The sequence below is a fragment of the Sinocyclocheilus rhinocerous genome, unplaced genomic scaffold (genome assembly GCF_001515625.1).
Source record: "Sinocyclocheilus rhinocerous isolate Xijiao unplaced genomic scaffold, SAMN03320098_v1.1 scaffold1143, whole genome shotgun sequence".
In the NCBI taxonomy this organism is placed as follows: Eukaryota; Metazoa; Chordata; class Actinopteri; order Cypriniformes; family Cyprinidae; genus Sinocyclocheilus; species Sinocyclocheilus rhinocerous.
In genome coordinates this window covers 71604-98914 of record NW_015638978.1, presented here as the reverse complement: position 1 = coordinate 98914, position 27311 = coordinate 71604, and the positions used below count along the sequence as shown (strand labels likewise).

Genomic DNA, 27311 nt, shown 5'->3' with positions numbered 1-27311 from the left:
AAATATTAGGCCTACGGAAAAAAAAAAAAAAACTTATTCCAGTAAGTCCAGACAACCTAAACCTAAACATTTGGTGACTTTGGTGACATCTGGTGACACATGATCGTATAAAAATATCAAAAATATCAATAGCCACTATTTGGCTGTAGTACTCAATGGCTGCATATAGGCTGAAATCTATATAAACCATTGTTTTAACGAGCTTAAATCCCATAGACGCTGCATTAGAAACACCCGCGCATTAGCGTAAACTAGTCTTTTTGTAATTTGATGCAAAGGTAATATAATACAAAGAATAAAGTTATAAATGTACATACATTTTAAAAAAAATACAAATATGAAAAACTTTCGAGGATTTATGATGCTGATGACCGTTAAACGCGTCATCACAGTCTTGTGAAAAGAGTCCATTGTTTTTAAACCGGTTCTCCAAAAACATACCCTTTCTGCCATTGGTTAGTTGAGAGTATGTGAACTTCAAAAAAATTACACATGTAACTACTGTACAAAATAGTTTATACTGTTACTTACAAGTGTGTGGCAAACTTTAAAGACATCACTTGTTATGATGCTGCATCGTTTTTCAGCCCAGACAAGCCGATGTGGACTTTCTTTACAAAAGTCTATCATGTTTGTCAAATCTGGGCAGTCAGGATTCACCTTCCAGCTATTCCCAAAATCTGCTGGATCCGTCACCACTTCTCCATTGTGCTTCATAAAGTCATTGTTCGCATTACCATCAAAGTTTCCACACAGTCCACACACCTTGCCCTGCCATAGAGATCATGAATGGATGTTTAGGTGAGTAGATGAACAAAGGGTAAAGTGATTGTGTGTGTTTGTGTCTGAATGGGTGTACCTTTAAGGAATGCATACCTTAAATTTGGGATCAAGTTGGAGCATCAAACTTGTTTTATTGTCCCAGATTAAGTTCAAAAGACCTTTGACCGCTGTGACAATATATATCCCTGCAGTATGAATCTGATATTGGTAATCAGTGTCATTGCCAATAACTTTGACTTCATCCTCGGAAAAATGAATCTCATATCTCTGCAGGATTTGAATAGTAAGTATCAAAACATTCTCCGTAACTCCAATTTATGTAACTGGATATCTCTCTCTTATGACATTATTGCAAGGTCACAGATTTCATCACAAATTATGCATTAGAATTTATTTAAAAATGTCTATCCTCATTACATATATGTATACCTTAGTGATATGCATGTTGCACACTTTTACACGTTTTCTAATACTACATTTATGCTTAGTTTGAGCTATGAAATAAATTCACCCCGAATTTGAGACTGATAGACTTGCAGATGGTGCTGGTGGTCTCACAGAATTTGTTCTGTGTGACAATGCTGAAGGAGAGAGTCTGGTCCATATTGCAATTATCCTAGAGGGGTTACAAACAGTAATATGTCAGGCAGTGATAGAAGTTGCCACAGATAGGTAACTTCACTAAACAGTTGCGTTAGTTTTGCAAATTGAAATGCATGTTCACCACATTCTTTTTTTTTTTTTTTTACTTTTGCTTAATTTTCTTATACTTTTGCTTCATCTAAATTATTGAATCATTGAGTTGTTGACTCAAGAACAGCTGCAATTATCAGGTCAATTTGCAAATGAATCGTTTAGTGCAATTTGTAAATCAATTCAATAGATTTAATGAAAAGAATCAGCTTTTGTCAGAATGGGTATTGATTTCTTCAGTTCAAAATAATGAGGAAAAATATGTTTTAATTACATGTAGTTAAGTAAAAAGTATGATATTATTCTTTTGAATGCAGTAAAAGTAAGAGTTTAAAATACAAAATAAAACATACAGATACTTTACAAATGTATTTAACTTTAGTAACAAAGAAAAAAATACTTAGTTACAAATGCTGGGTTAAATACAACCCAGTGCTGGGTAAAATAGGGACAAACCCAGCAATTGGGCTGTTTTGACCCAGCGGTTGGGTTAAATGTTTAACCCAACCTTCTGGGTAGTAACCCAACCGCTGGGTCAAAACAACCCAATTGCTGTGTTTGTCCCTATTTTACCCAGCACTGGGTTGTATGTAACCCAGCATTTTTTAGAGTGTGTCCATCACTGAGTGACACAGACATGGACAAACATACACGGGCTATGGTGTGTTCACATTCTCTGTAGAGGGAGTATCTCCTGCCATCAAAAGTCCTAAAATGACCTTCACCATAGATGGTACAGGTGCCATAGCATGTCTTTTCAGTACAAGTCCACATCCCATTTGTGCATGTGCTGAAATATAAAACATACAAATTATTACCATACTATTCTCATCAATGTTAAAGGGTCAGGAAACCCTTATTTCAGCATCAGTTAGTTAGAAAAGCGAAGATGGGAGATAACATGGTAATACCTTCTGATTCAGTCATTTATTTTTATCAGTCTTTTATTATCAGTTTTATTTTGATGTTGAGTAAAAACAAAACAAAAACATCAACAGCTCTCACTAATGCATGCTACAAAATGAACAGATATATTATTCATGGTAAGCTCAAAGTATATTACACAAATGTACACAATCTTGTGATAGATATAATTTAATTTACTTTCAAACTGGTCGTGAAGCAGCTGTTACCCTCATAGTAAAAATTAATAATTTGAATGAATATTATGAATATATCCACACAAAACAAATGATGCCCATTACTACTCAAAGTAGTTTTCTAGGGCTAATCAATGTAAATAATTATAAAATAATTATTAATTCTATCATTATTCATAACCACCATTTTACAGAAACTATGTTTAAAGAATACAATTTTTAGTGGCAAAATACTGGTAATTCTCACCTCACACAGTTAAGACTTGTGCAAACAAGTTCTCGCACAACCGCGGTTGATTTCATTTTCCACTCAAGTCAAGGCTGGGGTGTGCAATATATAACGTCTGTCTAATATCGTAAGTGTTGTTTTAATGATGTGCGATCTGACATTATTGAGTATAGGCTATGACAAAAAAACAAACAAAAACACACCCAGAGTGCACGCATACACTGTGTGATTTAGTCTATTTAAGATGCATTTAGAATGCCCATAAGATTCAATATGCTCTGCATGTCTTTTATATTTATATAATTTAATATAGTTAATCTATATCACACCATTTTTACAGTGCCGTTTTTCTCCAGATACCAGCATAACAAATGTAATATTGATTTTATACAAGTTTAATGAACTTAGTATTGAGTTACTTACATTTTAGATGTCTGTGTTCCACTTTTGCTAGTTTAACGACGGAAAAAACGGTCGATGCGCCAGGCGCATGGTCCAAAAGGGTTGTACCTATTCTCTTAAAGGGACCTATTATGCAAAATTCACTTTTGCATGGTGTTTGGACATAAATGTGTGTTGGCAGTGTGTGTACACAACCACCCACACGTCACATTAGCAACAGGCCCCACCCACGGATGTTGACAGACACTGCCGTTTTAACATAGAACCGCCCTGAGCGAGTTCACAGCGAGTTGTACACAGTCCGCCATTGCTGCACTGACGAGAAAGTCTCCACTGCATATGAAAGCAATGTGAAGTCGACCGCTGGAATTAGTCAAGCTCTTAATCACAAGTGGAGCTTAAAGTTTGTATGGCACCATGAGTTATTTTTATCGCGCCGTGCTCCCGTCTGTGTAATTCTTAAAGTGCATTTTTTTTATACACGGTACAATCAGATGACTGACTTTTAAACCGAGTGCGATTTCTGTAAAGATAACAGGCTTGTACTTATAGTGGAGTGTTTATTTGCAAAGGCTAGCACCGGTATTGCCGGAGCCTGAGCTCTTGAAGCTCCACCCTCTTCTCCGGAAGCACCAGCTCATTTGCATTTAAAGGGAAAGAAGAAAATGGTGCGTTTTGGCTCGTACCCTAAAAGTAGCAATTTTAACAAGCTATAAAAAATGATCTGTAAGGTATTTTGAGCTAAAACTTCACACACACACACTGGTGACATCAGAGACTTATTTTACATCTTGTAAAAAGGGGCATAATAGGTCACCTTTAATGAGTCATGGGTGTGTTTTGGGCGTAGCGTGCAATAAACCAATAAGAGTCTCATCTCCCATTCCTTTTAAAAGCCAGTTGCACTTGCACCATCGCGGATTCGCTATTTACATGGCGGAATTAGCAAGAGCAAAGACGGAACGCTTCTCCAAAGAGACACAGGTTTGTTTACGCATTAAACTCGTGGCCACGAGAAAAATATGTAGCTCCCTCAACATAAGAAGTCGTGGCCACGACATAAGGATGTCGATACCTCGACAAAATGATCTTGTGGCCATGACATAATATCACGTTCCCATGAGTTAATATGACGTTCCCACAAATTAATATCTCGTGGCCACGACATATTATCATGTTCCCACGAGTTATTATGTCGTGGCCACGACAAAACTAAGTGAAGCAACCATGTCAGCTCCCGGGGACCGTAGGAAACGGATCTGTTCATGTGCGAGGTTAAAGCACGTGAGCAGACCATCTACGAGGCATAATAATAATCTTTTACATTGTAATCCTTTCATTTTTAATATTTGGCATGTTTGTATGCTGCTGCGCGTCTCTGTGTGTAATAAGCAGAGTGTACGCGCGGTGTGCCCTCGCCTATAGGTGCATATTACTAACGCGCCCTGTAAATAAATAACCTAAATAACCTTAGACCAGGTTTTAGTTGGTCAATGCCGCAATCTTTTTCAGTTGCCTCAAAATAGCAACATGCCAACAAAGTGCCTGAACACACCTCGTTTTTAGACCAGCACGGCCAAGGGTGAACAGATGGCCGCAAGTGCATTTGCTATTTAAATAACGTGGCACTGGACGTGAAAATGATAACTGCGTCGGGCTGAAACTAGCAAAAAACACTTGCGACCTGCCTGGCGTCGCATTGCGCCGGGTGTATGATAGGGCCCAAATTGACTCGCTAGTCACTCGATTAACAGTGACTTGCTGCCACCTACTGGTGGTTTTAATTTCACATTTCAAGTATCTTTTCATGTTTTAAATCTTTTCAAATATCAATATTCAACTTTTATGTTTAAAACAAAACATTATTTGTAACTGCTGGTTAGATGCATCCATGTCCCCTCTTAGCTGCATTAAACAGTGTCTGTTCCACTTCAGATGCAGATTACATATTTGCAAAAACTGTTTTCTTATGTTGGAATGAAAGAGATTTCGTACCAGATGAAGTGTCTCTTATGCTAACCCAAAGATACAAAATGGAAGAAAGAGTTAAAACTGAACATAATTTTTCTGCTTAAACTGTGTATAGAACAATTTTTAATATTTATTTGCTCCTTTTATATTTTAAATTTACTTGTTCTTTTACTTTCAATACTTAAGTAAGTTTAATATTTAAAAAAATACTTTTCATACTTAAGTACAATAAATACCACATACTTGAAAACTTTTACTCAAGTAATATTCTAAACGATGACTTTAACTTATGCCAAGGTCATTTTCTGGTAAGATATCTATACTTTTACTTAAGTGTGGCTTTCAAGTAATTTATCCACCACTGCTAATAACAGACAGGTCTGACTCAGGTGCAAAACCAATCAAAACGTCCAGTTCAGCAAACTAAATGTACAAAGCAAACTTCGTACCAAGTTGAAATCAACATTAACAACAAAATTAAAATAAGAGCTCATGCATTTTTACATGCATCTGACTGACAGATAAACCATGATTTATTTGTCAATCAGATGCACGTAAAAGTGTTACTATAGCAACGGTGGACTCCAGGCACATTTTCGGTAGAACGAAAAAAGAGCATATTATGTAACATGTTAACCCATAGTTAGGCTTGGGAATCAAAAATCGATTCCAATTCTGGAGTAAGTAAATCTTTAAGTAAATTATTCCTTCCCCTGGTTTCACAGACAAGGCTTAAGCTTAGTCCCAGACTAAAATGCATGTCTGGGCTGTTCTAACTGAAAAAAACTTAATAATTTTAATATCTTAAAATATGTCAGTGCCATTGTTTTGTCTCAAGATGCACACCAGTAATATTATTTTCTAAGGCACATTTATAAAAGATACTTAAATGTCCTTTTGCTAGTTTAACCACGGGAAAAAGGTCGGTGTACCGGGCACATGGTCAAAAAGGGTTGTACCTATTCTCTTAATGAGTCATGGGTGTGTTTTGGGCGTAACGTGCAATAAACCAATCAGAGTCTCATCTCCCATTCCTTTAAAAGCCAGTTGTAGTCGCGCCATGGCGGATTCGCTGTTTTACATGGCAGAATTTGCAAGAGCAAAGACTGAACGTTTCTCCAGAGAGGAAAGGTTCTGCTCGTGCGCAAGGTTAAAAAGCGCGAGCAGACCATCTACGAGGCATAATAATAATCTTTTACATTGTAATCCTTTCATTTTTAATATTTGGCATGTTTGTATGCTGCTGCGCGTCTCTGTGTGTAATAAGCAGAGTGTACGCGCGGTGTGCCCTCGCCTATAGGTGCATATTACTAACGCGCCCTGTAAATAAATAACCTAAATAACCTTAGACCAGGTTTTAGTTGGTCAATGCCGCAATCTTTTTCAGTTGCCTCAAAATAGCAACATGCCAACAAAGTGCCTGAACACACCTCGTTTTTAGACCAGCACGGCCAAGGGTGAACAGATGGCCGCAAGTGCATTTGCTATTTAAATAACGTGGCACTGGACGTGAAAATGATAACTGCGTCGGGCTGAAACTAGCAAAAAACACTTGCGACCTGCCTGGCGTCGCATTGCGCCGGGTGTATGATAGGGCCCAAATTGACTCGCTAGTCACTCGATTAACAGTGACTTGCTGCCACCTACTGGTGGTTTTAATTTCACATTTCAAGTATCTTTTCATGTTTTAAATCTTTTCAAATATCAATATTCAACTTTTATGTTTAAAACAAAACATTATTTGTAACTGCTGGTTAGATGCATCCATGTCCCCTCTTAGCTGCATTAAACAGTGTCTGTTCCACTTCAGATGCAGATTACATATTTGCAAAAACTGTTTTCTTATGTTGGAATGAAAGAGATTTCGTACCAGATGAAGTGTCTCTTATGCTAACCCAAAGATACAAAATGGAAGAAAGAGTTAAAACTGAACATAATTTTTCTGCTTAAACTGTGTATAGAACAATTTTTAATATTTATTTGCTCCTTTTATATTTTAAATTTACTTGTTCTTTTACTTTCAATACTTAAGTAAGTTTAATATTTAAAAAAATACTTTTCATACTTAAGTACAATAAATACCACATACTTGAAAACTTTTACTCAAGTAATATTCTAAACGATGACTTTAACTTATGCCAAGGTCATTTTCTGGTAAGATATCTATACTTTTACTTAAGTGTGGCTTTCAAGTAATTTATCCACCACTGCTAATAACAGACAGGTCTGACTCAGGTGCAAAACCAATCAAAACGTCCAGTTCAGCAAACTAAATGTACAAAGCAAACTTCGTACCAAGTTGAAATCAACATTAACAACAAAATTAAAATAAGAGCTCATGCATTTTTACATGCATCTGACTGACAGATAAACCATGATTTATTTGTCAATCAGATGCACGTAAAAGTGTTACTATAGCAACGGTGGACTCCAGGCACATTTTCGGTAGAACGAAAAAAGAGCATATTATGTAACATGTTAACCCATAGTTAGGCTTGGGAATCAAAAATCGATTCCAATTCTGGAGTAAGTAAATCTTTAAGTAAATTATTCCTTCCCCTGGTTTCACAGACAAGGCTTAAGCTTAGTCCCAGACTAAAATGCATGTCTGGGCTGTTCTAACTGAAAAAAACTTAATAATTTTAATATCTTAAAATATGTCAGTGCCATTGTTTTGTCTCAAGATGCACACCAGTAATATTATTTTCTAAGGCACATTTATAAAAGATACTTAAATGTCCTAATTGAACTATGGCCTAATCCTGGCTTAAACTAAAGCCTGGCTCACACTGTGTGATTTTGACCACGATTTGGTCGTCTGAGACAAATTTTGAAAATCCTAAAAGATTCCTATAATCCTAGGCTAAAATCTGGAGTCTTTGGTCGTTAGTTTGACATGTTCACCGACACCGTTTAATGACCGTTGCGATCAAATTTTACCTCTGACGAAGTTCTGGCAGTGTCAGAAGATTTGGCGCACAGTCCTGCAGTGTGACTTCTCCTACAACGAACGTCAAATTGTCTTCGTTTTTCAAGACAAGCCATGATCAAAATTAACAATAGTATAACAATAGTTTTCGTTGTTATGGTGCGTGTCCACTGGAGTAGAGCAGTGGACACTCTGAAGCTTAACTTTCATAGGAATGAACTGAAAACACTCGCTCAGCTCACCTTCACCGAACGTGTCATGGGTTGATTTTTCTTGCACGGGTCCGTTTTTAAAGCGTCTTGACTGTCATACAGTGTGACATTAATGACAGCTGAGATCCTACATTGTGACATGAGGATCATATTCGTACAGTCTGACAAGCAACAATCGTAAAGAACTGTTATAAATCGCACAGTGTGCGCCCGGCTTAAGCCCTGTCTGTGAAACCAGGCCATAAAGTAGCAATACTTTTTTCAAGATGTAATATTGGTCTTGGGTGTCCCAAAAATGTGTCTGTGAAGTTTACCCCACAGATCATTTATTATAACATGTTGAACATGTCATTTTTGGGGCATGTCTAAAAAAAAAAGAGATGTTTTGGTGTGTATCACTTTAAATACAAATGAGCTGCATATTCCCACCCCGTCTTCAGAAGAGGGCGTGGCGTATACATCTCTGCTTTGCATACCTACAGCAATAAACAGCTAGTAGAAGCAACATGACTGAGAGCGAGAGAACCGGTGTTCAGCTGTACATGTATGAACTGGAGTCAGACACAGATGAATGAACCAGGACGTCTCGGAATGGTTATTTGATACATTTATGTACTTGTAGAGTTTTCACATCCCATTTGCAAGAACAGATGAGCAACACACAAATATTTCGATAACGTTCGATATGTGCTTTAACGAAACAACACACGCACACAAATGAATAGAAACAAGGTTAAAAGTAGACGACAGACATTTGGTCTCTAATACAACAATAGCTTTAGCCGCATTTGTTGTGGAACTGGCTAACAGGCACATCGACTGAAATGGCGATTTACTAAAAAATCATAAAAAATTAACTGTGTGACACTTATTTCTGGAGGTGAAGCTCGATCACGAACAGTTGGTATTGATCTATCCTTAAGCAGGGCCACATTAACAATAGTGCTAGGCGGGGGGTGAAGCCCCGGGGCCCGAGCAAGGAGGGGGCCCGTGATTTGACTGTGGAGCACCGATCACCAAAGACCCACCACGCCCCCCACTAATTAGCACTGTTATTTAGTGGAGCTTTGCCATAAATTCCATGCATTACCATTAGGGATTGAATTTGGTTTACCAATCAAATGCATTTATTCTATATTTGACTTTTGAACGACCTGCACATATCTATGAGGTGATCACTGTGCCTTATTGGGATGTCCGCATTCACCAATCAATCACCTCCACTGTTCACTTCGTTCTAGTCTAATCTGGAAATCGTCACGGTAAGAAATCTTCGAATAGGTAGCCTGAAAATGTCAGCTATTTTAAAAAATGTGAGAGGAGCTCACAAAAGGAAAAACTTAAAAGACAAGCAGCAGAAAAAAACACGAATTATTCAGTACATGAGTATTCAGTATCAGGTTATTTTACTAAAGCTGTTGATGGAGTGGAAGTTGTGGAACAGCAAGTGGACTGGACACATGGAACAGATAAAAACAGCGTCATCGTCCCCACCGATTTTAGGTTAGTTTGATTATTAACTTGACTGATGTATATTGCTTTTTGTGTTTGAACAAACTATATATTCGCTGAAGGGGTGGACGATAACCCGCTTGAAATATGTCAAACGTGTTGCGCCGTCATGATGTAAACTTATCATTTAAACACTTTTGTAAGCATTGTGGTTTAAAAACAAATTATTTTAAACCCTTCATGCATATTAAGCAGTGGGGGAGAATTCATTTTGGTAAGCCTGATACGCGCAGTGGCGCACCTGCTCATACAGCGCCTGACTAAACTTGAGTTCTTTCTTTCTCGTGCCTTGTGCTTGAACGTTCAAATACACATAATTGTGTCAAAATGCCCGTCTTTGGGAATGTCCTCGTAAAAAGCCCTGCAGAAACTCATAGCCCCAGGGCCCAGTGAGGTCTTAATACGGCCCTCTCCTTAAATAACAACTTTTTAGCAAAGCCTGCCTTGTATTGCTCCTCGTTCATAAAGCAATAGTGAAATGATTTGTGCAGACATAAACGAATTTTGGTACATTTTGAGGCGCATTACCTTCAAAAATAAAAGTAATCCACTGCGTCCTCAGTGGCTCAGATGTTGGGAGCAAATTAAGACTTTTATGTTCAGTCTTTCATCCAAACACATAACACCGGCATTGCTTAGGAGACATTGTTGCCGTTACAGCTGCTCAAGCGCGGAGAAAATGGATGACAGTGTACAACCAAACACAACTCGCTGAGGGCAGAAACTACGGTAATGCAGGACTGTCAGTCAGCGGCCGTGGGTGGGGCCTAAACAATGTGACATCACAATGCTAAGAGAATCAAAACCGAATGCCTAATGAGACTGGTTTGGTTTAATGGGGATTAAAAAATAAATAGTGGGTGGATTTTTATCATTCTAGGGTGGTTGTGTTCACACACTGCCAGCACACATTTATGTCCAAACACCATATAAAAGTGGATTTTGCATAATATGTGCCCTTTATAATTTTTTAGTACATTTTCCACCACTGAGTATTTGACATGCATACCAATGTGGTAAATAATTTCATTAAGTGTTGAAATGACAATGTAGGCTAGTACAATTTTTCACAATGGTTACTTATTTTACTGATGTTATGATAAGTCTTCTGTCCACGCTAATAAAAAAGGCAGTGGATGGCTTAATTTATTTGGGATTAATTGTTTATTCAAATACTGAGTGATTAATGCAGTAGGCTATTATGTCAAATAATATTTCGGTGTCTGAGATTTGACTAGAAAATATAATGCAGATGTCAATCACATGAGACCATGGCTTTACTATTCCCTACATTAGTCCACTAATATAGTTCAAGTTTATGGAGTGAATGAAATCGAGTGAGCGACACTCTGACATTGAGTGCACCAGAAGGGCTGCTGCTTTTAGTAGTTTGTGCTTGCTGTTTAATAATCATTTGAAATTTAGCAAACAGTGCCAGTAGTAATGAAAAGATTTATCTTGAACTCTGTCATGAAAACTAGCATGTATAAACCTTAATTAAACAATTTAATAATCAATCAAAAAGAAATTAATATTTGTATGAGATTACGCTGTACCCTCATTGGATTAGCAGTTTGGAAAATGGATGGATGGATGTGCATATTAAGCAGTGGGGGAGAATTCATTTTGGTAAGCCTGATACGCGCAGTGGCGCACCTGCTCATACAGCGCCTGACTAAACTTGAGTTCTTTCTTTCTCGTGCCTTGTGCTTGAACGTTCAAATACACATAATTGTGTCAAAATGCCCGTCTTTGGGAATGTCCTCGTAAAAAGCCCTGCAGAAACTCATAGCCCCAGGGCCCAGTGAGGTCTTAATACGGCCCTCTCCTTAAATAACAACTTTTTAGCAAAGCCTGCCTTGTATTGCTCCTCGTTCATAAAGCAATAGTGAAATGATTTGTGCAGACATAAACGAATTTTGGTACATTTTGAGGCGCATTACCTTCAAAAATAAAAGTAATCCACTGCGTCCTCAGTGGCTCAGATGTTGGGAGCAAATTAAGACTTTTATGTTCAGTCTTTCATCCAAACACATAACACCGGCATTGCTTAGGAGACATTGTTGCCGTTACAGCTGCTCAAGCGCGGAGAAAATGGATGACAGTGTACAACCAAACACAACTCGCTGAGGGCAGAAACTACGGTAATGCAGGACTGTCAGTCAGCGGCCGTGGGTGGGGCCTAAACAATGTGACATCACAATGCTAAGAGAATCAAAACCGAATGCCTAATGAGACTGGTTTGGTTTAATGGGGATTAAAAAATAAATAGTGGGTGGATTTTTATCATTCTAGGGTGGTTGTGTTCACACACTGCCAGCACACATTTATGTCCAAACACCATATAAAAGTGGATTTTGCATAATATGTGCCCTTTATAATTTTTTAGTACATTTTCCACCACTGAGTATTTGACATGCATACCAATGTGGTAAATAATTTCATTAAGTGTTGAAATGACAATGTAGGCTAGTACAATTTTTCACAATGGTTACTTATTTTACTGATGTTATGATAAGTCTTCTGTCCACGCTAATAAAAAAGGCAGTGGATGGCTTAATTTATTTGGGATTAATTGTTTATTCAAATACTGAGTGATTAATGCAGTAGGCTATTATGTCAAATAATATTTCGGTGTCTGAGATTTGACTAGAAAATATAATGCAGATGTCAATCACATGAGACCATGGCTTTACTATTCCCTACATTAGTCCACTAATATAGTTCAAGTTTATGGAGTGAATGAAATCGAGTGAGCGCCACTCTGACATTGAGTGCACCAGAAGGGCTGCTGCTTTTAGTAGTTTGTGCTAAATAGTGACCTATTTGAGGGTATGGGGGCGATTTCTGACACAGTCAATCAGTGAGCAGGAAGCAGATGGACAAGTTCAAATTCTGTTGTTAAAGGCACGATGGGAAACAACTTGTTGATATCACAGCCTAATGCTCTTTGGCTTAAACAAGCGTGATGTGTTGCTCTCTTTGTTTTACTTTGATATTATGTTTTTATGTGCATTCTGTAAATACAAAATATATTCCCAAACACTCTTGTCAGAGCATTCGCTGTATAGAATAGGTGATTTCTAAATTATCTCAAATAAATGTGTATTAAATTAAAAATGGACGGAAATTTTTTTTTTCTGTGGGGGGAAATTAATAAGTGATTTGGGTGTCTTGTTTTAAAACAAAATTTAAATTACATCCAGCTTATTAGCACCCAAGTAAATAAGTGTGAATATCCTTTGATCTCACAGGTGTCTGATCCACTACAAGAAGTGAAAATGGTCAGTCTTGTCTGCATTTATTTCACTCAGCCCCTGACTGCATCCACCTACTCTGGTCTATTTTCAAGGCGACGTGAGGTGCATCTTAAACAATGGTGTTTCACCACATCACATCTTCTGCTATTTTGGCATGATGTAGATTTTAAACAGGGAAGACGAAAATAACACAAAAAATCCCAACCACTTTTATCCTAAAATTCAAATTAATGGGTGCTATAATTGCTTTATTAGATATTCAGCACAACATCTCTGTTAACAACTTAGAAAATGCAGTTCATTGTTTCATGACCCTTAAATAATACACTACAAAACATAGGTTATCTATATGATGATTGGGTAATTGGCTCACCAGGTGTTACAGTCCTCTTGAACTTGTTTTCCAGGTGAATAGATGAGCCCATTGTGAACGCATGTGCAGTTTGTCCTCTCCACACACCTACCTTCCCCATCAACTATAAGGTCATTTTGACACATACACCCTGATACACACCCTGTACTCACCTACAGACAAAACAAACCAAGAAGGAGCAGCATTAGTGCAACATCATATTCTCTGCAAGTTATCAGTGCACTATAAAAATGCAAAATAATGATATTATTCGTTTCATTTTCTTTAATTTCTCATGTGTTCTCATCCAACCATCCATTCTAACTCACGCAGTTGTTGGGGTCTTGTTTCTCACATGTCCTCTGACACTCCGTCCCTTTGTGTCCGTGTTCATGTTTTGAGCAGTTGAAGAAGACCATTGGATTCACACAGTCTAAAACAACAGATACATGGATGAGGAGCAGAAAAATTGCACAAATCATACCAATGTTGCCGTATCTTAGTGACATCTCAATTTGAATTTGGCAGGTGGAACTGCTGAAGAGATATTTTCAGCTCACCTTCTTGGCTGGAGCAGTGTAATTTGCCAAGGTTACAGGTGCTGTAATGTGTAAAAAAAAAAAAACATCAACGGTTACAATAATGTTTTATCAATAATAAATAACGTGTCAATGATGTATGCTGAACTACTATTTTTACCATTTAACACCATTATTGTAGATTATTCCTGATGGTTTTATGACCTGGTTGCCACTGTAACAAGAACACTGGTCAGCAGTCACACAGCTGCCGTCATTATTGAGGTAGGTGTCCTCAGGACATACACAACCATCTACAGGTGTGAAGGACCCTTGGCAGGTGCTATCTTGTCCACTAAGAGAGCGGCATGTGCTGCCACAGCTGGTCACGCTGTAGGAGTACTTCATGTTGCCTGGACACTTAGTCACTGTGCAGACAGACAAACACACTTTTGACGTTTCTTTTTTAGAAAGTGATTCAAACACAAGGTAATGTAGATTTCAAGCCATATATTACATTTCAAGCCATACATATAAACAAATAAATACTTATGAAGTTCTCACCACAGGTGATTGAATCCATCCAGCCCTGGAGAATGACTCCTCTGGCAGCACAGGCGTGGGCATAGTTGGACACAGCCGCACACATACACTTCCTAATATCTGCACATTTGCAGGTGTCATAGACACACCACTGCAGAGGATGAAACCCAGATTATAAGAAAGAGGGCTCTTTAAATTTGTATATCATATTTCATTTACCCTATCATTTCGTGCAAAAACACTCACTTGGTAGTAAATCTCAGGAGATATTTCTGAATGACATGCGGAAAAAACTCCTTTTGGTTTTGTAAGACGGGAACACCAGTTTTTAGCTACTTTCTCTGAATGAAAAAAATAAAAACACTAGAATTGAATTATGACAAAATAGCCACATTTTAACCTTGACAAAAAATGAATAGGTCATTGTCCTCTAGTATCCCAAATTAAACAAATCAAAACTATCAGGCTGGGAAATTTCTGTACACTACAACAGAGCCTTTATGTTAATAAAACTGAGTACCTATCTCCGAATGCAGGCTACAGGGGTTGTCAAATGTGTTTTCAAGATTTAGACAACGGTTTTGGTTTTTCCAAAAGTTGACAAAGGTTATTGGTGTGCCCTCGGTGATGCCCGACTCTATTTTGAAGTCATCTAATTGGACATCATTATAGTTGCCACATAGACCTGAAAGAAGCAAGATACAGAATTAAAAGCACAATACCTGTAATTTATTCACTATGAACTTATACATTTTTTGAAAAGTCCTTTCTTAAAGCGGTCATATATATTTTGATATCCTTTTAATAATTGTATAAATCTTAGCAATGTTAACAATTGGTCATTTTATAATATTTTAGTATTAAAAGTTACTCTTTTTTTTTTTTACTCGTTCCACCTTCCACAACAAAAAGGGCAGCGGCTAAGCAATAGATGCTCTTTACACTAAGTACAAATAATGATAGATTCTACACGTATTCTACATGTAAAAATAGCAGCATTTTCTTTGCAGAAAGTGTAAATAGTAGATGTTGTTTATACTTAGTGAAAAAATGGCAGATATTTGCACCTCATTATTGTAGTACATTATAAAACAGCATGCAGTAACAACATATTGAGTTTAAATGATCATATTTCTTAAACTTACTAAATGGATGCCGCCTTATATTGGGACAATAAAGCCCTCCCTACTCCTACCCGATAAACACTTTATTATACCGGCAATGCACTTTATTTCCATTTTTTAAACATTTCCTTTGTTTTTATTGAAAATGAATGTCTTTCCGATCTGATATGTGATGGGGAAAAAAGAGAAGAATGAGTTCGGCAAGTCGAACTCAGGTTAATCGCATCAAAAGATTCCACGCCCTACACCACTGAGCCTTTTGTTCAACATGCGTCTTTTGTAATGTTGTCTACGCCAGCCAGACATTGGTGAGTGGAGCTATAGTGTAAATAACCTCTGCCAACATGGTGGGCTATTTGCACATAGTGTAAATAGACACTCCATAACAGAAAGTCATTCTAATCACATATTTTTGAAAACTCACCGCTCATCTTTCCTTTCTCGTCAGGGTTGGCAACAATATACAACTGCATAACTGGAGCCAACTGGATTTCTAGACGAAGACTCTTCATATCAGCAATGATGAAGGAGGAAGATGGCTTAAAAATGCTCACAGGACCTGGGACAACAAAATGGGTGGTTAGGACACAAAACAGAACATTAGTCATCAGTGCCTTTTTATTAATGCTAATATGCTCTATATGCTATATCTACATTTATAGAAGAAAGGAAAAGCCTTGCATCTTCCAAAAAATGCATTTAACAAAATAATGTTATTTTTTGCAACATCATATGACCCCTTTAATTTTATCTTTAACATGCTTATAATAGAGCAATCCCCATTTTTGACAACCCACCTGTGGTAGCAGGAAGCTTATATGGACCAGCTTCATTCAGTGTCACAACACCATTGGAGGAAAAACGAATCTGTTTTATAAGTAAAACAAAAAAAAACAAAAAAAAAATTTTGTAACGGCATCTTGAAGGATTTTGATAAATTTTTTTGAGTATAAAAGTAAAATGGTAGTGGAGTATGCCGTAGGTACTGTGCACTTTGCTGAAAGTTAGTGTGCCATTCTGAGCATAGACACATTTGCTGGTGCTCTTAGAAAAAAATATTTGGGTTATTTTAGAATTTGAATGATGAAAATATGGAGCAGTAGGAAAATTAAACAAAGTGCTTACAGTGGTCCCTGGGATGACAAGGGTAACTGAATTTAGACATGTGTCTGATCGGGTCTGATCACACTTTGCCAGGTTTCCCATGACAGCAATATCACTGTCATTAGAGCGCTGAGAAAAAAAAAAAAAAAAGATTGTAAGAACCTCCAAATTATATAGTTTGTATATTCAGGTTCACGGAAACCTTTATAAAGTCCACACTTTTCTAATTGTGGGAATCATCTGCTGTACTGACACAGACCTTAGTGAGGATGTAGTCACAGTTGCCGCTGAAGGTGAAGGTCTTTCCATCATAAGTGGTGATGTGAGACCCTCCAACAACAGAGCAGATTCCAGGACATTCCAGGTATGTACAAGTCCAGTGTCCAGCGGCGCACACACTGACACAGTACAGCAGCAGTGTTAGCATGGGGATATGCATATATGTGGTATTAAAAGTTAATTTAAAATATTTAAATGTAAAAAAAAAAAGTTACCATTTTTTGCAAGTTTGTTTGTAAGACTCTCCTGATTGATATACTGTGCCGTTGTGCACACAAAGGCATTTGTTCACAGGAATACAACCACTGTGACCAATGTCATCCTCAACCGTACCTTTACAAAAAGTAGGCAAAATGGTGTACCATTTTCATTATGAACATAATAAAATAAACAGTTCTGATATTAAGCTCTGCTTGCAGCTAATGCAATTCTTGAAGCATGATAAGCATATTTTTGCAAGGAGAAGCTTCATTTAAAAATAGACCCATCTAGGGGAATCTAGGTGCAGAGCTTTTGTAAATCTTTTCTCACCAAGAGGGCAGAAACAGCCGTCCACACAGTGTTCTTTACACAGTACACTTGCATCTGGACCTGAGCAGGTGTTCTTGCACGGATTCCCACACTCCAGGTATTGCATGTTCAGAGGACATGTCTTTGCTGCTCCGCAGAACAAATGAAATAGTATATCACAAAATATATCATCATTACTGCTTTGCAAAACTGCAGTTAACTGTTATGAAACATAGAATGTATCTATCTATTGTTTTTATATATTAAAAAAATGATTTATTAATGATACTCACGACAGAGCTGTTCTGTCCTCCATGTTCCTGGTTCTCCTCCAGCATGTGTGCACAGTCGTGAAATCTCTGTGAGCGTGTTGCAGAGACAGTCGTCATTGCCGTAACACTGACACAGATCGTCTTCGCAGGCTTTTTCAAATGAACTCATGTCCATCACCCTGTAGCAGTCACTAAACCCCGGCCTGCTGAGATGCTGCTGGCAAATGTTTGTCTGGGAAATTCAGAGGACACTCATTTTTTTAGCATTTTAAAGGCCTTTCAACTAGGCAGTTTTATTTTAGTATCATTGAGATACTATTGTAGTTTTTATTAATAGTCTGATAGCTATATATAGTTGTGTTTTGTCATGATTAATTTTTGTTTATTTTAAATGTCTATAATTTGTATCAATTTCAGTTTTTTATATTATTATTTTATTTTAGTTAGTATGTATTTTATTCCAAGTAACAAAAAATGGTTTTAGTTTTATGATTTCCGTTTTCGTTAACTATAATAACCCTGCAACTATAGGATAACATAAAAATGTTTACAAATATTGAAAAACTGATATATAATAGAATATAAAATCTAAAAGAAGCAATAAAATAACATCTCTTGTTCATCGTATGCATTGAGTATATCAAAAAATATCCGTACCAATGTTCCAATTAGTAATTGATATAAAACAATTTAAAATGTAATATTCAACATTTACACTGAAAAAAATTCACCCGTTTCAACTTAAAAACATTAGTTCAGTTGCTGCATTAAAATTTTAAGTTAAATCAACTTAAAAGTACAAGTCATTTCAACTCACTTTATTCTAGTGAGTTGAAATAACTTGTACTTTAAGTTGATTTAACTTGTGAGTTGAAATGACTTAAAATTTTAAGGCAGCAACTGAATTTAAGTTTTTAAGTTGAAACAGGTGGGACAATTTTTATGACATTCAGGCACAGCTCCAAATTCTGTTAAAATAATAACAACTTTAATTTTGTTTCATAATACCTGGTTTTTGCACTGATCATTAGGATGAATTAAGACCTCACAGGATTCAGTTGGTAACACTTTCCATGTGGCCAAACCTATACAAACCAAATGTTTGGATGTCATATATTAAAATTTGCTAGATCATTTTTGTTTTTATCAAAATGAGGTTTACCGTTGTCAAATGAATCATCAGTCGTGTTGCCGTTGAAGTTTCCACAAAGTCCACAGGTCTGGCTTTGGTACTTTTTCGGAAGTTCAATCTGGGGAATATCATATTATGAAATATATGATTAACAGATGACTGAGATCAGGCCCTATTTGTCCAACTGTGTCACAAATATAGGTAACACTTTATTTTGATGTTTCACTTTAGACATTCTGCAAACTAATACAGCTAGTATTAGTAGAATATCCACTGAATATCTGCTAACACTTTATTTTAATGGTCCCCAAACTGACATTCTTCTGCTTATAAGTAACTTTGCAACTTTCCTTGTCAGCTTATTCTACTAACCCTAATCATAACCCAACAGTCGACTAATACTGTACTAATACTCTAGTAAGAGTTACTTGACACTAGGCATGTGATGGTATCAAATTTTCATGTTGCGATAATTGCTGAAGCTTTTTTCACGGTATACAGTATCATCACGATACTGAAATAAGTTGCAAAAAAAGTGTTGTCATAATACAGTATAACAGGTTTAATAACTAACAAAAAGAACATATAAATACAATAAAGCAATACACAAAAAATGTATAAAGTAAACCAATGTTTCAAACACATTAAAGTGCAAAAGAATTATAAAGAACAATAGGTAACCTTTTACAATAATCTCATTAACCTTAGTTAATGCACTAACATTAACAATGAGCAATAGCTACATTTGTTACAGACGTTATTCTTTGTTAAAAAAAAATACAACTGTTAGTTCATGCTAGCTCGGGTCCATTAAATAGCCTAATACTGTTACAACTTTTGATTTTAATAACATGTTATTAAATGTTGAAGTGAACTAAGATTAACAAATGCTTTAGAATAATTTTTGGCAGCTTATGTTAACTAATAAATTAACTATTGTTAACTAATGGAGCCTTAATGTAAAGTGTGACCGAACGATAACGAATCAAAACATTTTCAAACAATATCTAGTGCATGTTGTAGTCCAGATTAAAAATGTTGAAAATAAATAGTCGATTACATCTAAGTATTTAAGTATTTGGCCCTGTGATGGGAACCATTGTGAATAAAAAATTCTGAATGGCTGTTTAAATCATTTAAATACTGCTGTTCAGAAACAGAAAGCACAGCTGCCTTGTTTACGGGGTTACAGGGATAACGGCTGCATTTCTGCTGTTCCATCAGCGCCATCTGCACCAGCTTAATATTATCATTTAAAACTGTTTTTAATTTTGATTTATCTAATATCTGTATTTTAGTAAGTGCCGTATTAAACGAATTTCAGGGCTGTATATACAGTATAGGCCATTACACAAAATCATCTGCAAAACAGTAAAGAGAATTATATAGACGGGGCAACATATAGCAGAAAATAATCTAGCACACCAAATACAAAACTTAAGGATGGTAACATTCAGAAAATAAGTGAGTTTTGAGTAATGATTTAAATTCAGAAATATTATTAACACAACAGAGTGAGCGGGGGAGAGAATTCCAGAGTTTCGGTGCAATAACACTGAATGATCTGCCCCGCATTGAAGAGAGGCGATACCGAGGGACAACGAGAAGGGAAGAGTCCGAAGATCGTAGTGAACGAGTCGGAGTGTAGGGGAGAAGCAGGTTACAAAGGTACGAGGGAGCCAAGCCATGCAATGATTTGAAAGTGAGCAGAAGAATTTTGAATTTAATACGATATGCTACTGAAAGCCAGTGGAGATCATACAAAATTGGGGTGATATGAGCAGAACGCTTGGTGTGGGTAAGTATTCTAGCTGCAGAGTTTTGAATGTATTGTCATCTGGAAATGGAGCTGGCAGGTAAACTAATGAAGAGGCCATTACAGTAATCAAGGCGTGATGTAACAAATGCATGGATAACAGTTTAACAGTGTCTTTAACACAGATGATGGGACGGAGCTGGACAACTCGACGCAGATCAAAGAATGCTGATTTGGTGATAGAGTTTATATAAGCCTGAAAGGAGAGAGAGGAATCGAAGATTACACCTACATTTTTAACAGTACTTGATGGTTTGATGTAAGAACCAGCAATCTCACAGGTGAAATTAGTAGGAATATTGCTAGTGAGTGACAGAGTTCCAATAAAAATGATCTCAGTTTTGTCCATGTTAAGTTTCAGAAAATTTAAGTTAAGCCAATGTTTTATTTTGTTCACACAAGCAGAGATTTTGTCAATTTGGGCAGGGAGAGCAGGTGTACAGATAGCGTATAATTGGATGTGATCAGCGAAAAAGTGATAATTTAGACCATGACGGTGTAAGATCTGACCAAGTGGCATTATGTAAATTATGAATAATAATGGCCTGAGAACGGATCCCTGGGGGACACCTTGCTTCAGGGGGACAGTAGGTAATCGAAAATCCTTTACTGATATGTAAAATTGTCTGTCAGAGAGATAGGAAGGAAACCAAGAAAGGGCATCACCAGAAATACCCAAATCTGAGAGACGAGAAATAAGCAATTCATGGGAGACTGTGTCAAAGGCAGAGCTGAGATCAAGTAACAGAAGTATAGACAAAGAACCAGAGTCGCCAGAAAGTAGTAGATCATTCACTACCTTTACCAGTGCAGTTTCAGTATTATGGAGTGTGCGAAAACCGTACCGTAAAAAATTACTTTCCAGTAATTTAGCAATGAAGGGTGTACATAGATAGAGGGTGTACTTAGATAGAACTGAAGGATCAAGGTTGGGTTTCTTGAGAACAGGGGTGACTGCAGCGGTTTTGAGTGGCAGAGGAAATGAAGCAGAGGTAAGTGATGTATTAATGAAGTGAGAGATAGGTGCAGAAATAAAAGAATGGCAAAGTTTCAGAAGAGAAGTAGGAGCAGGGTCAAGTCGACAGGATGAAGAGCTGGATTTCAAGATTAACTCAGAGACGGAAGATGGAGTAGTCAGAGAGAAAAACAAGTTAGGGACTTGTAATGTTGTGCAATAATATTTTAAAATGAAAAAACAAAACTGATTATAGTCATCTAACCTGCTTGTGTCAACTGGAGCCCCAGCAGTAAGACGACCCATCTCAGCATCCACATCTGGGACATCCTCACAGTCCCCATGCAGACAACAACCATCCTCAAGAGCTAATGTGAACTGTCTGTCAAAACTTGCTCTTTTATAGTGAATTTTCATCTTTGGAAAAATGTAATTTGTGATCAGAAGGTGGAACCCATCTAATGCATTACCATGGGTTTCTATCTTTTAATCAGACAAATGTTTATTGTCCTATATAGCTGTGTTTGAGATTAAACATTTATGCAAACCTTGGTTGTGAGAAACATTTTTGCCACTCACAAAACTGGGTGTATCTGCGTTTCATCTCAAACTAAACAAGGGTGTGAATCCAGTGGGCACACAGTTCTTTCCTAGAGAAACTTATCAATATCTACCCATCTACTAGCTGTTGCTAGTTCTGGGTTAGCAAAAAGTCTATTTGCATTTACATTTACATGACACAACACTGGCAGTTATTTTGCCGGTTTTTCAATGAAAATAGTTCCAAAGGGAAATCAAAGCAGGAAAGAATCTATAGCACCTTCATAAATTGAAAACATGAAAAAACAAAAATACAACAGATGAACATTTGTTATTAGTCATTTTAAATGTAGAATTGGGACTGTATTTTTTAGGGCTTATATGGAACTATAACATGCTCAAGACCTGTCTGGAAATACCTAAGCTGTGCATTTCCTGAAAATATCTCTTTGGTTTTGAGACTTTAGTCTTTGCAACTTCAGGGATCTTATCTATGCACAATCAGCTTGTAACACTCCAAAGAGAAAGGAAAACTTGAAATTGCATCATATGACCCCTTTAACTTGAATCAAGCCCAACAAATGAGTAATTCACTCCTTGATTGGCTTAATAAAAGCCTCCTTTGAGATCGTTTTGACAGACATGTTTATTGTGCATTTTAAACGTGTTTATTGCTAGTTTAGTGTGGCAAAATAGAAGCGCAGCTGTAATTCGTGGGCAGTGTATGTGGTTACCATGACAACCTCATGCACTTGCCACTGCTCTATGTGAATATGTAGATTTACTATAGCAAAACTAAAATGTGTTTAAAAGTACGTCTGACCAAATCCACCGGTTCGGTTTGGCCCAAACATCAAGCTACGCCTATGCTGGCCGGGTATGCGGAGCATTCGCAGCTTATATGGACAGAACGCCAATGGTGTACATACTATAAATCAGTACATCAACAATAGTGCATGACTTAAAAAAATGTAAATAAATAAATAAAAAACTAAATGTACACATACGTTTGGTTGGTTCAGACATAAGAATTCATAATTTCCTGCATTTATATATCCTGGTTGGTCTGTCACTTACAACACACGATCAAATCCATTTACTAAACCTGATCATATATGTGATTTATTAGTGAGATTCCAGGCCTTATTTATCCAACTACTGTATGCCACAACATCACTCCATGGTTGTTAGACCACTTGATAGACTTCCCCCAAAAGTCAATATTCAAAAATGTATGATTGAATACAATGTAAGATGTCTGGAACAACCAGCTGGTTTGCTGTTGCTTATTTATGCAATGCTTTTCTGTTTAAATATCTTATCGTAATTAGAATCCATATCCTGTTTCGTGCCTAATATGTTCCTTGTTTCTTTTGGATTGCATGCAAAGAAACAGTACTTCATAATTGCCAGGTATCATCCACAAACCTAAATCACATGGCCATTACAAATATTACATTGTATTTACACAGAGATCGAATTAAACCATACATATGCAGAGTGGTCTACCTCCCAAAAGACAAGCTGTTCATGTTTGTCGGAGATCTTGATACTTGATTGTAATTTCAGACTTGTAGGATGCATTAATTAAACATCCTGTCAGACCTGGTATATTACAAATAAAAACATTTTGCATGATTAATCAATTTCTATTTGAAATATGGTGGTACTTAATCTACTGCTAAGGATTCTGGGATTGACATTCATAGCAAAAGTTTTAATAATAGGAAACAAAGTCAAGATGCCAACAAATAATATTCCATATCAGTAAATAAAGACTAATGTGATTTACTAAAAAAGCAAAAACTGTGTTATTACTGTAATGAAAAAGTATTTGTGATTTGTACTTATCGTACTATAATATTGGACAAACTGTCACATGTCTAACCCTAAATCAATTATTAGCCATAAATCAAAAATGACAGTTAGTTGTGCTGCAGGCACACTCCTCAACATGGATGTACGTGTAGGTCACTATGTCTCCGTTTACGCAACCAAGATTCACTGTGCGATTACTTGAGCAAGTGGCCTGCCAACAGCTACAAGAGGACAATCCAGGTTCAGTGTACCTACGTATGTGAGAAAGAGAGAAAAACACATGTATAGCATTTCAAATCGGTCACTTATGAGGGTCTGTTTCAGTTAGGATGTGGCCTGTGTAGGTCTGTGTGTACTCACCTGCTAAAGCTGGTACAGTCTCCACCACAAAATGTCAGGTCCATTTTCTTCTCTGACTGACAGACAGTCATTGTGATTTATGTAAACGCAAAGGTCTGTACTTGACATCCTTTAATTTGATCCACACCAACAAAACACAGGCAGGTAACATGGAGAGAGTTGTGTTCATACAGGATGTAACACATATTAGGGTAAGAAGATGAGATAATTTAGTATTTTTTATTGATTATTTGTAATAATTATTCCTTTAAGTTCCATTTTTGTCCATTTCAGTTGACCAAACATTTACCCTTACCTTAAGTATATGCAGTGTTGGGCAAGCTACTCTGAAACTGTAGCTTGACCAGCTACAAGCTACTCGTAAATTAAAGTAGTTATACATTCAAGCTACCCTTCTGAAAAAGTAGCTAGCTACACTACAAGTTACTGTCAAAAAGTAGCTAGCTACATTGAAACTACTTTCAATTTGATTATTATTCTTTTTTTTTTAACAACTAACATTACAAATAACGAAATAATTATTAATGAAGAATTATAATGAAGTTATAAGTAAAATATAATGAAGTTACAAGTAAAATATTTGGGGTTTAAAACAACATACTGTAATGCAATCATGATTTCAAAGAGTAGGGTGAATTCAGGTTGATTGGGACACTTTTCCAAGCCATTTCAATGACAAAAAGTTTCCCAATCATTTGATTTTGTAAACTATTCGATACACACAATAACAATTATTAAATTAACAAATTTAGTTTGTGATCTAGTCAGAAGAAGACGCTGCGCTACTTCAATGCATTACAGGCTCGTGACTCGTCAGAACGCAAAACGGAATGTTGCGTTTGGTCGCGCTACACCGCTTGCTGGAAAAAGTAGTTAGCTACAGGAAAAGCTACACTGTTTTAAAAGTAGCGTTGCTAATGTAAAGCTACTGAAAAATGTAGTTAAGCTAGGTCACTGAAGCCCTGCAGATTGCATAAGCTGATTACAAATCATCAGTTGTCATTCTGCTGGACCTATCTGCCACTTTTGACACTGTGAATCATCAGATTCTTCTGTCCACCCTCTCATCACTGGGCATCACAGGAACTTCATTTCACTCGTTGGAATCCTATCTCACAGGAAGGTCTTTCACAGTTGCTTGGGGAGGGGAGGTATCCAAAACACATCAACTGGTCACTGGGGTTCCTCAGGGATCAGTTCTTGGAGCCCTCCTCTTCTCCATATACACTACAACACTGGGATCCAACATACAAGCACATGGTTTTTCCTACCATTGCTATGCTGATGACACACAGCTCTATTTTTCTTTTCAACCAGATGATCCAAAGGATCTCAGGCTGCCTAGCGGACATCTCAGCATGGATTAAAGAATATCACCAGTTCAACCTTGCAAAGACTGAACGTCTCGTCTTCCCTTCGACACGACTCTATAGTACAATTTCACCATCCAGCTGGGTTCATCAACAATTACCCCATCAAGTTCAGTCAGAAATCTTAGAGTAATCTTTGATGACCAGCTGACATTCAAGGACCACACTGCAAAGAGTGTTCGATCATGTATTTTTGCACTGCACAACATTAGAAAGATCAGGCCCTTCCTAACGGAGCATGCTGCACAACTTCTTATCCAGACTGTAAACTCCATCTGAAAACTTATCTCTTCCAATTATGAAATTATGCACTATTTATCATCTATAAACCATGATGTAACCACTAGATGGCTGTATATTCCTATATAAAAATATATAAACATGGTAGTGTATTCCCTAGTTCCTACACTTTGTTTTCAGACATAATAATTTACTTGTGTTAGGCTTTGCATTTGGATATATGTTTTGGATATGCTTATTTTCAAAGTTGAGATCTTTTTTTTCTGTTAATTCGAAGTGTCAAGTTTTTGCATTATAATTATGGTCAAATGTGGGCACAGAGAAAGCATTTTGATACTCATACTAGCTACATATTATAGCTTGATCAGTCACATGAAGTAATCAGAATGTTGTGTCAGTAGACTGGGGCAATATTTCAAAATATATCATTAATGGTTTACATACCATGAACAGATATCTGGTCTGTGGTCTCTCCTCTCTCCTGTTTGAACAAATCTGCATCGCAAATCGATCAGCCATTGACAAATTAAGATTTAAATAACTTTATTGGCATGGCAAAAGGATTAATCGACGATAAGGCTATGTGTCCACCAAAGCTTTTAGCCAGCTGAAAACTGCAGGCACTCTGCTTAAAGCGCCTAGCTTTGAGCTTCTGTGTTTTTTTTACTTTTTGAACTTTGTTTTCAGACGCTTTGGCTGCTATGATGTGAAATATCCGCATAAGTGTTACTAGTATCTGATTTTGCAGATAGTTTATTTCTGAATATAAAAATGTAGACAAAATATAAAGTACTTGCTCTAGCCCTTGTTTTAAAGGCAGGGTAGGAGGTTTGTTTAAAAAGAAATGTTTTGTTATGCTGGTTGAAAGTTTCTTTACATCCTGATAGCAATCGCTAAGTTAGGCGGTCTAAATGTATTTATTAGGGGGCTATTCTAATGACCTTAGAAAAAGTGTTGCCGTTGCTCATCAGGTTAGAAATCATTACAAAACCACACTGAAAAAAAAAACCTGTTGGATTAACATAAAAAAAATATGTACATCGGTTGCACATATTAAAGTTAGATTTACTCAACATGATTTTTATATGTTAAAGCTATATAATTTATGTTTGTTAAACAAACGTGATTTTAATGTCTTTCATTCATATATGCAGTGGTTTCTCAATAAATAAAACTAACCTGGTTAGTTCTAGTTTTAGAATACTGTAAGCTGGCTTTCATAAATAAATGTATTTTGTACATCTACTAGTCTTAGCTACAACATTAATACAATACAGTTTAAAAAAA

At 36.7% G+C, this 27311-nt stretch overlaps 1 protein-coding gene across 1 annotated transcript in view; it reads right to left on the bottom strand.

The window, feature by feature from the left end:
- Nucleotides 1–24485, bottom strand: part of LOC107750726 (mucin-2-like) — a 49906-nt gene extending 25421 nt beyond the window's left edge. Inside the window, exons 1-22 of the mRNA XM_016566243.1 lie at nt 24415–24485; nt 24179–24275; nt 18956–19043; nt 18802–18878; nt 17815–18025; nt 17543–17668; nt 17227–17344; nt 16992–17130; nt 16754–16861; nt 16426–16495; nt 16053–16187; nt 15025–15189; nt 14751–14845; nt 14526–14655; nt 14143–14389; nt 14004–14044; nt 13773–13876; nt 13465–13616; nt 2128–2266; nt 1295–1399; nt 877–1050; nt 532–771 (exon numbers count right to left, since the gene is read on the bottom strand). Of these exons, the coding sequence (XP_016421729.1) occupies nt 532–771; nt 877–1050; nt 1295–1399; nt 2128–2266; nt 13465–13616; nt 13773–13876; nt 14004–14044; nt 14143–14389; nt 14526–14655; nt 14751–14845; nt 15025–15189; nt 16053–16187; nt 16426–16495; nt 16754–16861; nt 16992–17130; nt 17227–17344; nt 17543–17668; nt 17815–18025; nt 18802–18878; nt 18956–19043; nt 24179–24275; nt 24415–24485 (2832 nt within the window). The remainder of the gene's footprint in view (nt 1–531; nt 772–876; nt 1051–1294; nt 1400–2127; nt 2267–13464; nt 13617–13772; nt 13877–14003; nt 14045–14142; nt 14390–14525; nt 14656–14750; nt 14846–15024; nt 15190–16052; nt 16188–16425; nt 16496–16753; nt 16862–16991; nt 17131–17226; nt 17345–17542; nt 17669–17814; nt 18026–18801; nt 18879–18955; nt 19044–24178; nt 24276–24414) is intronic.
- Between the last annotated feature and the right edge of the window lie 2826 nt (nt 24486–27311).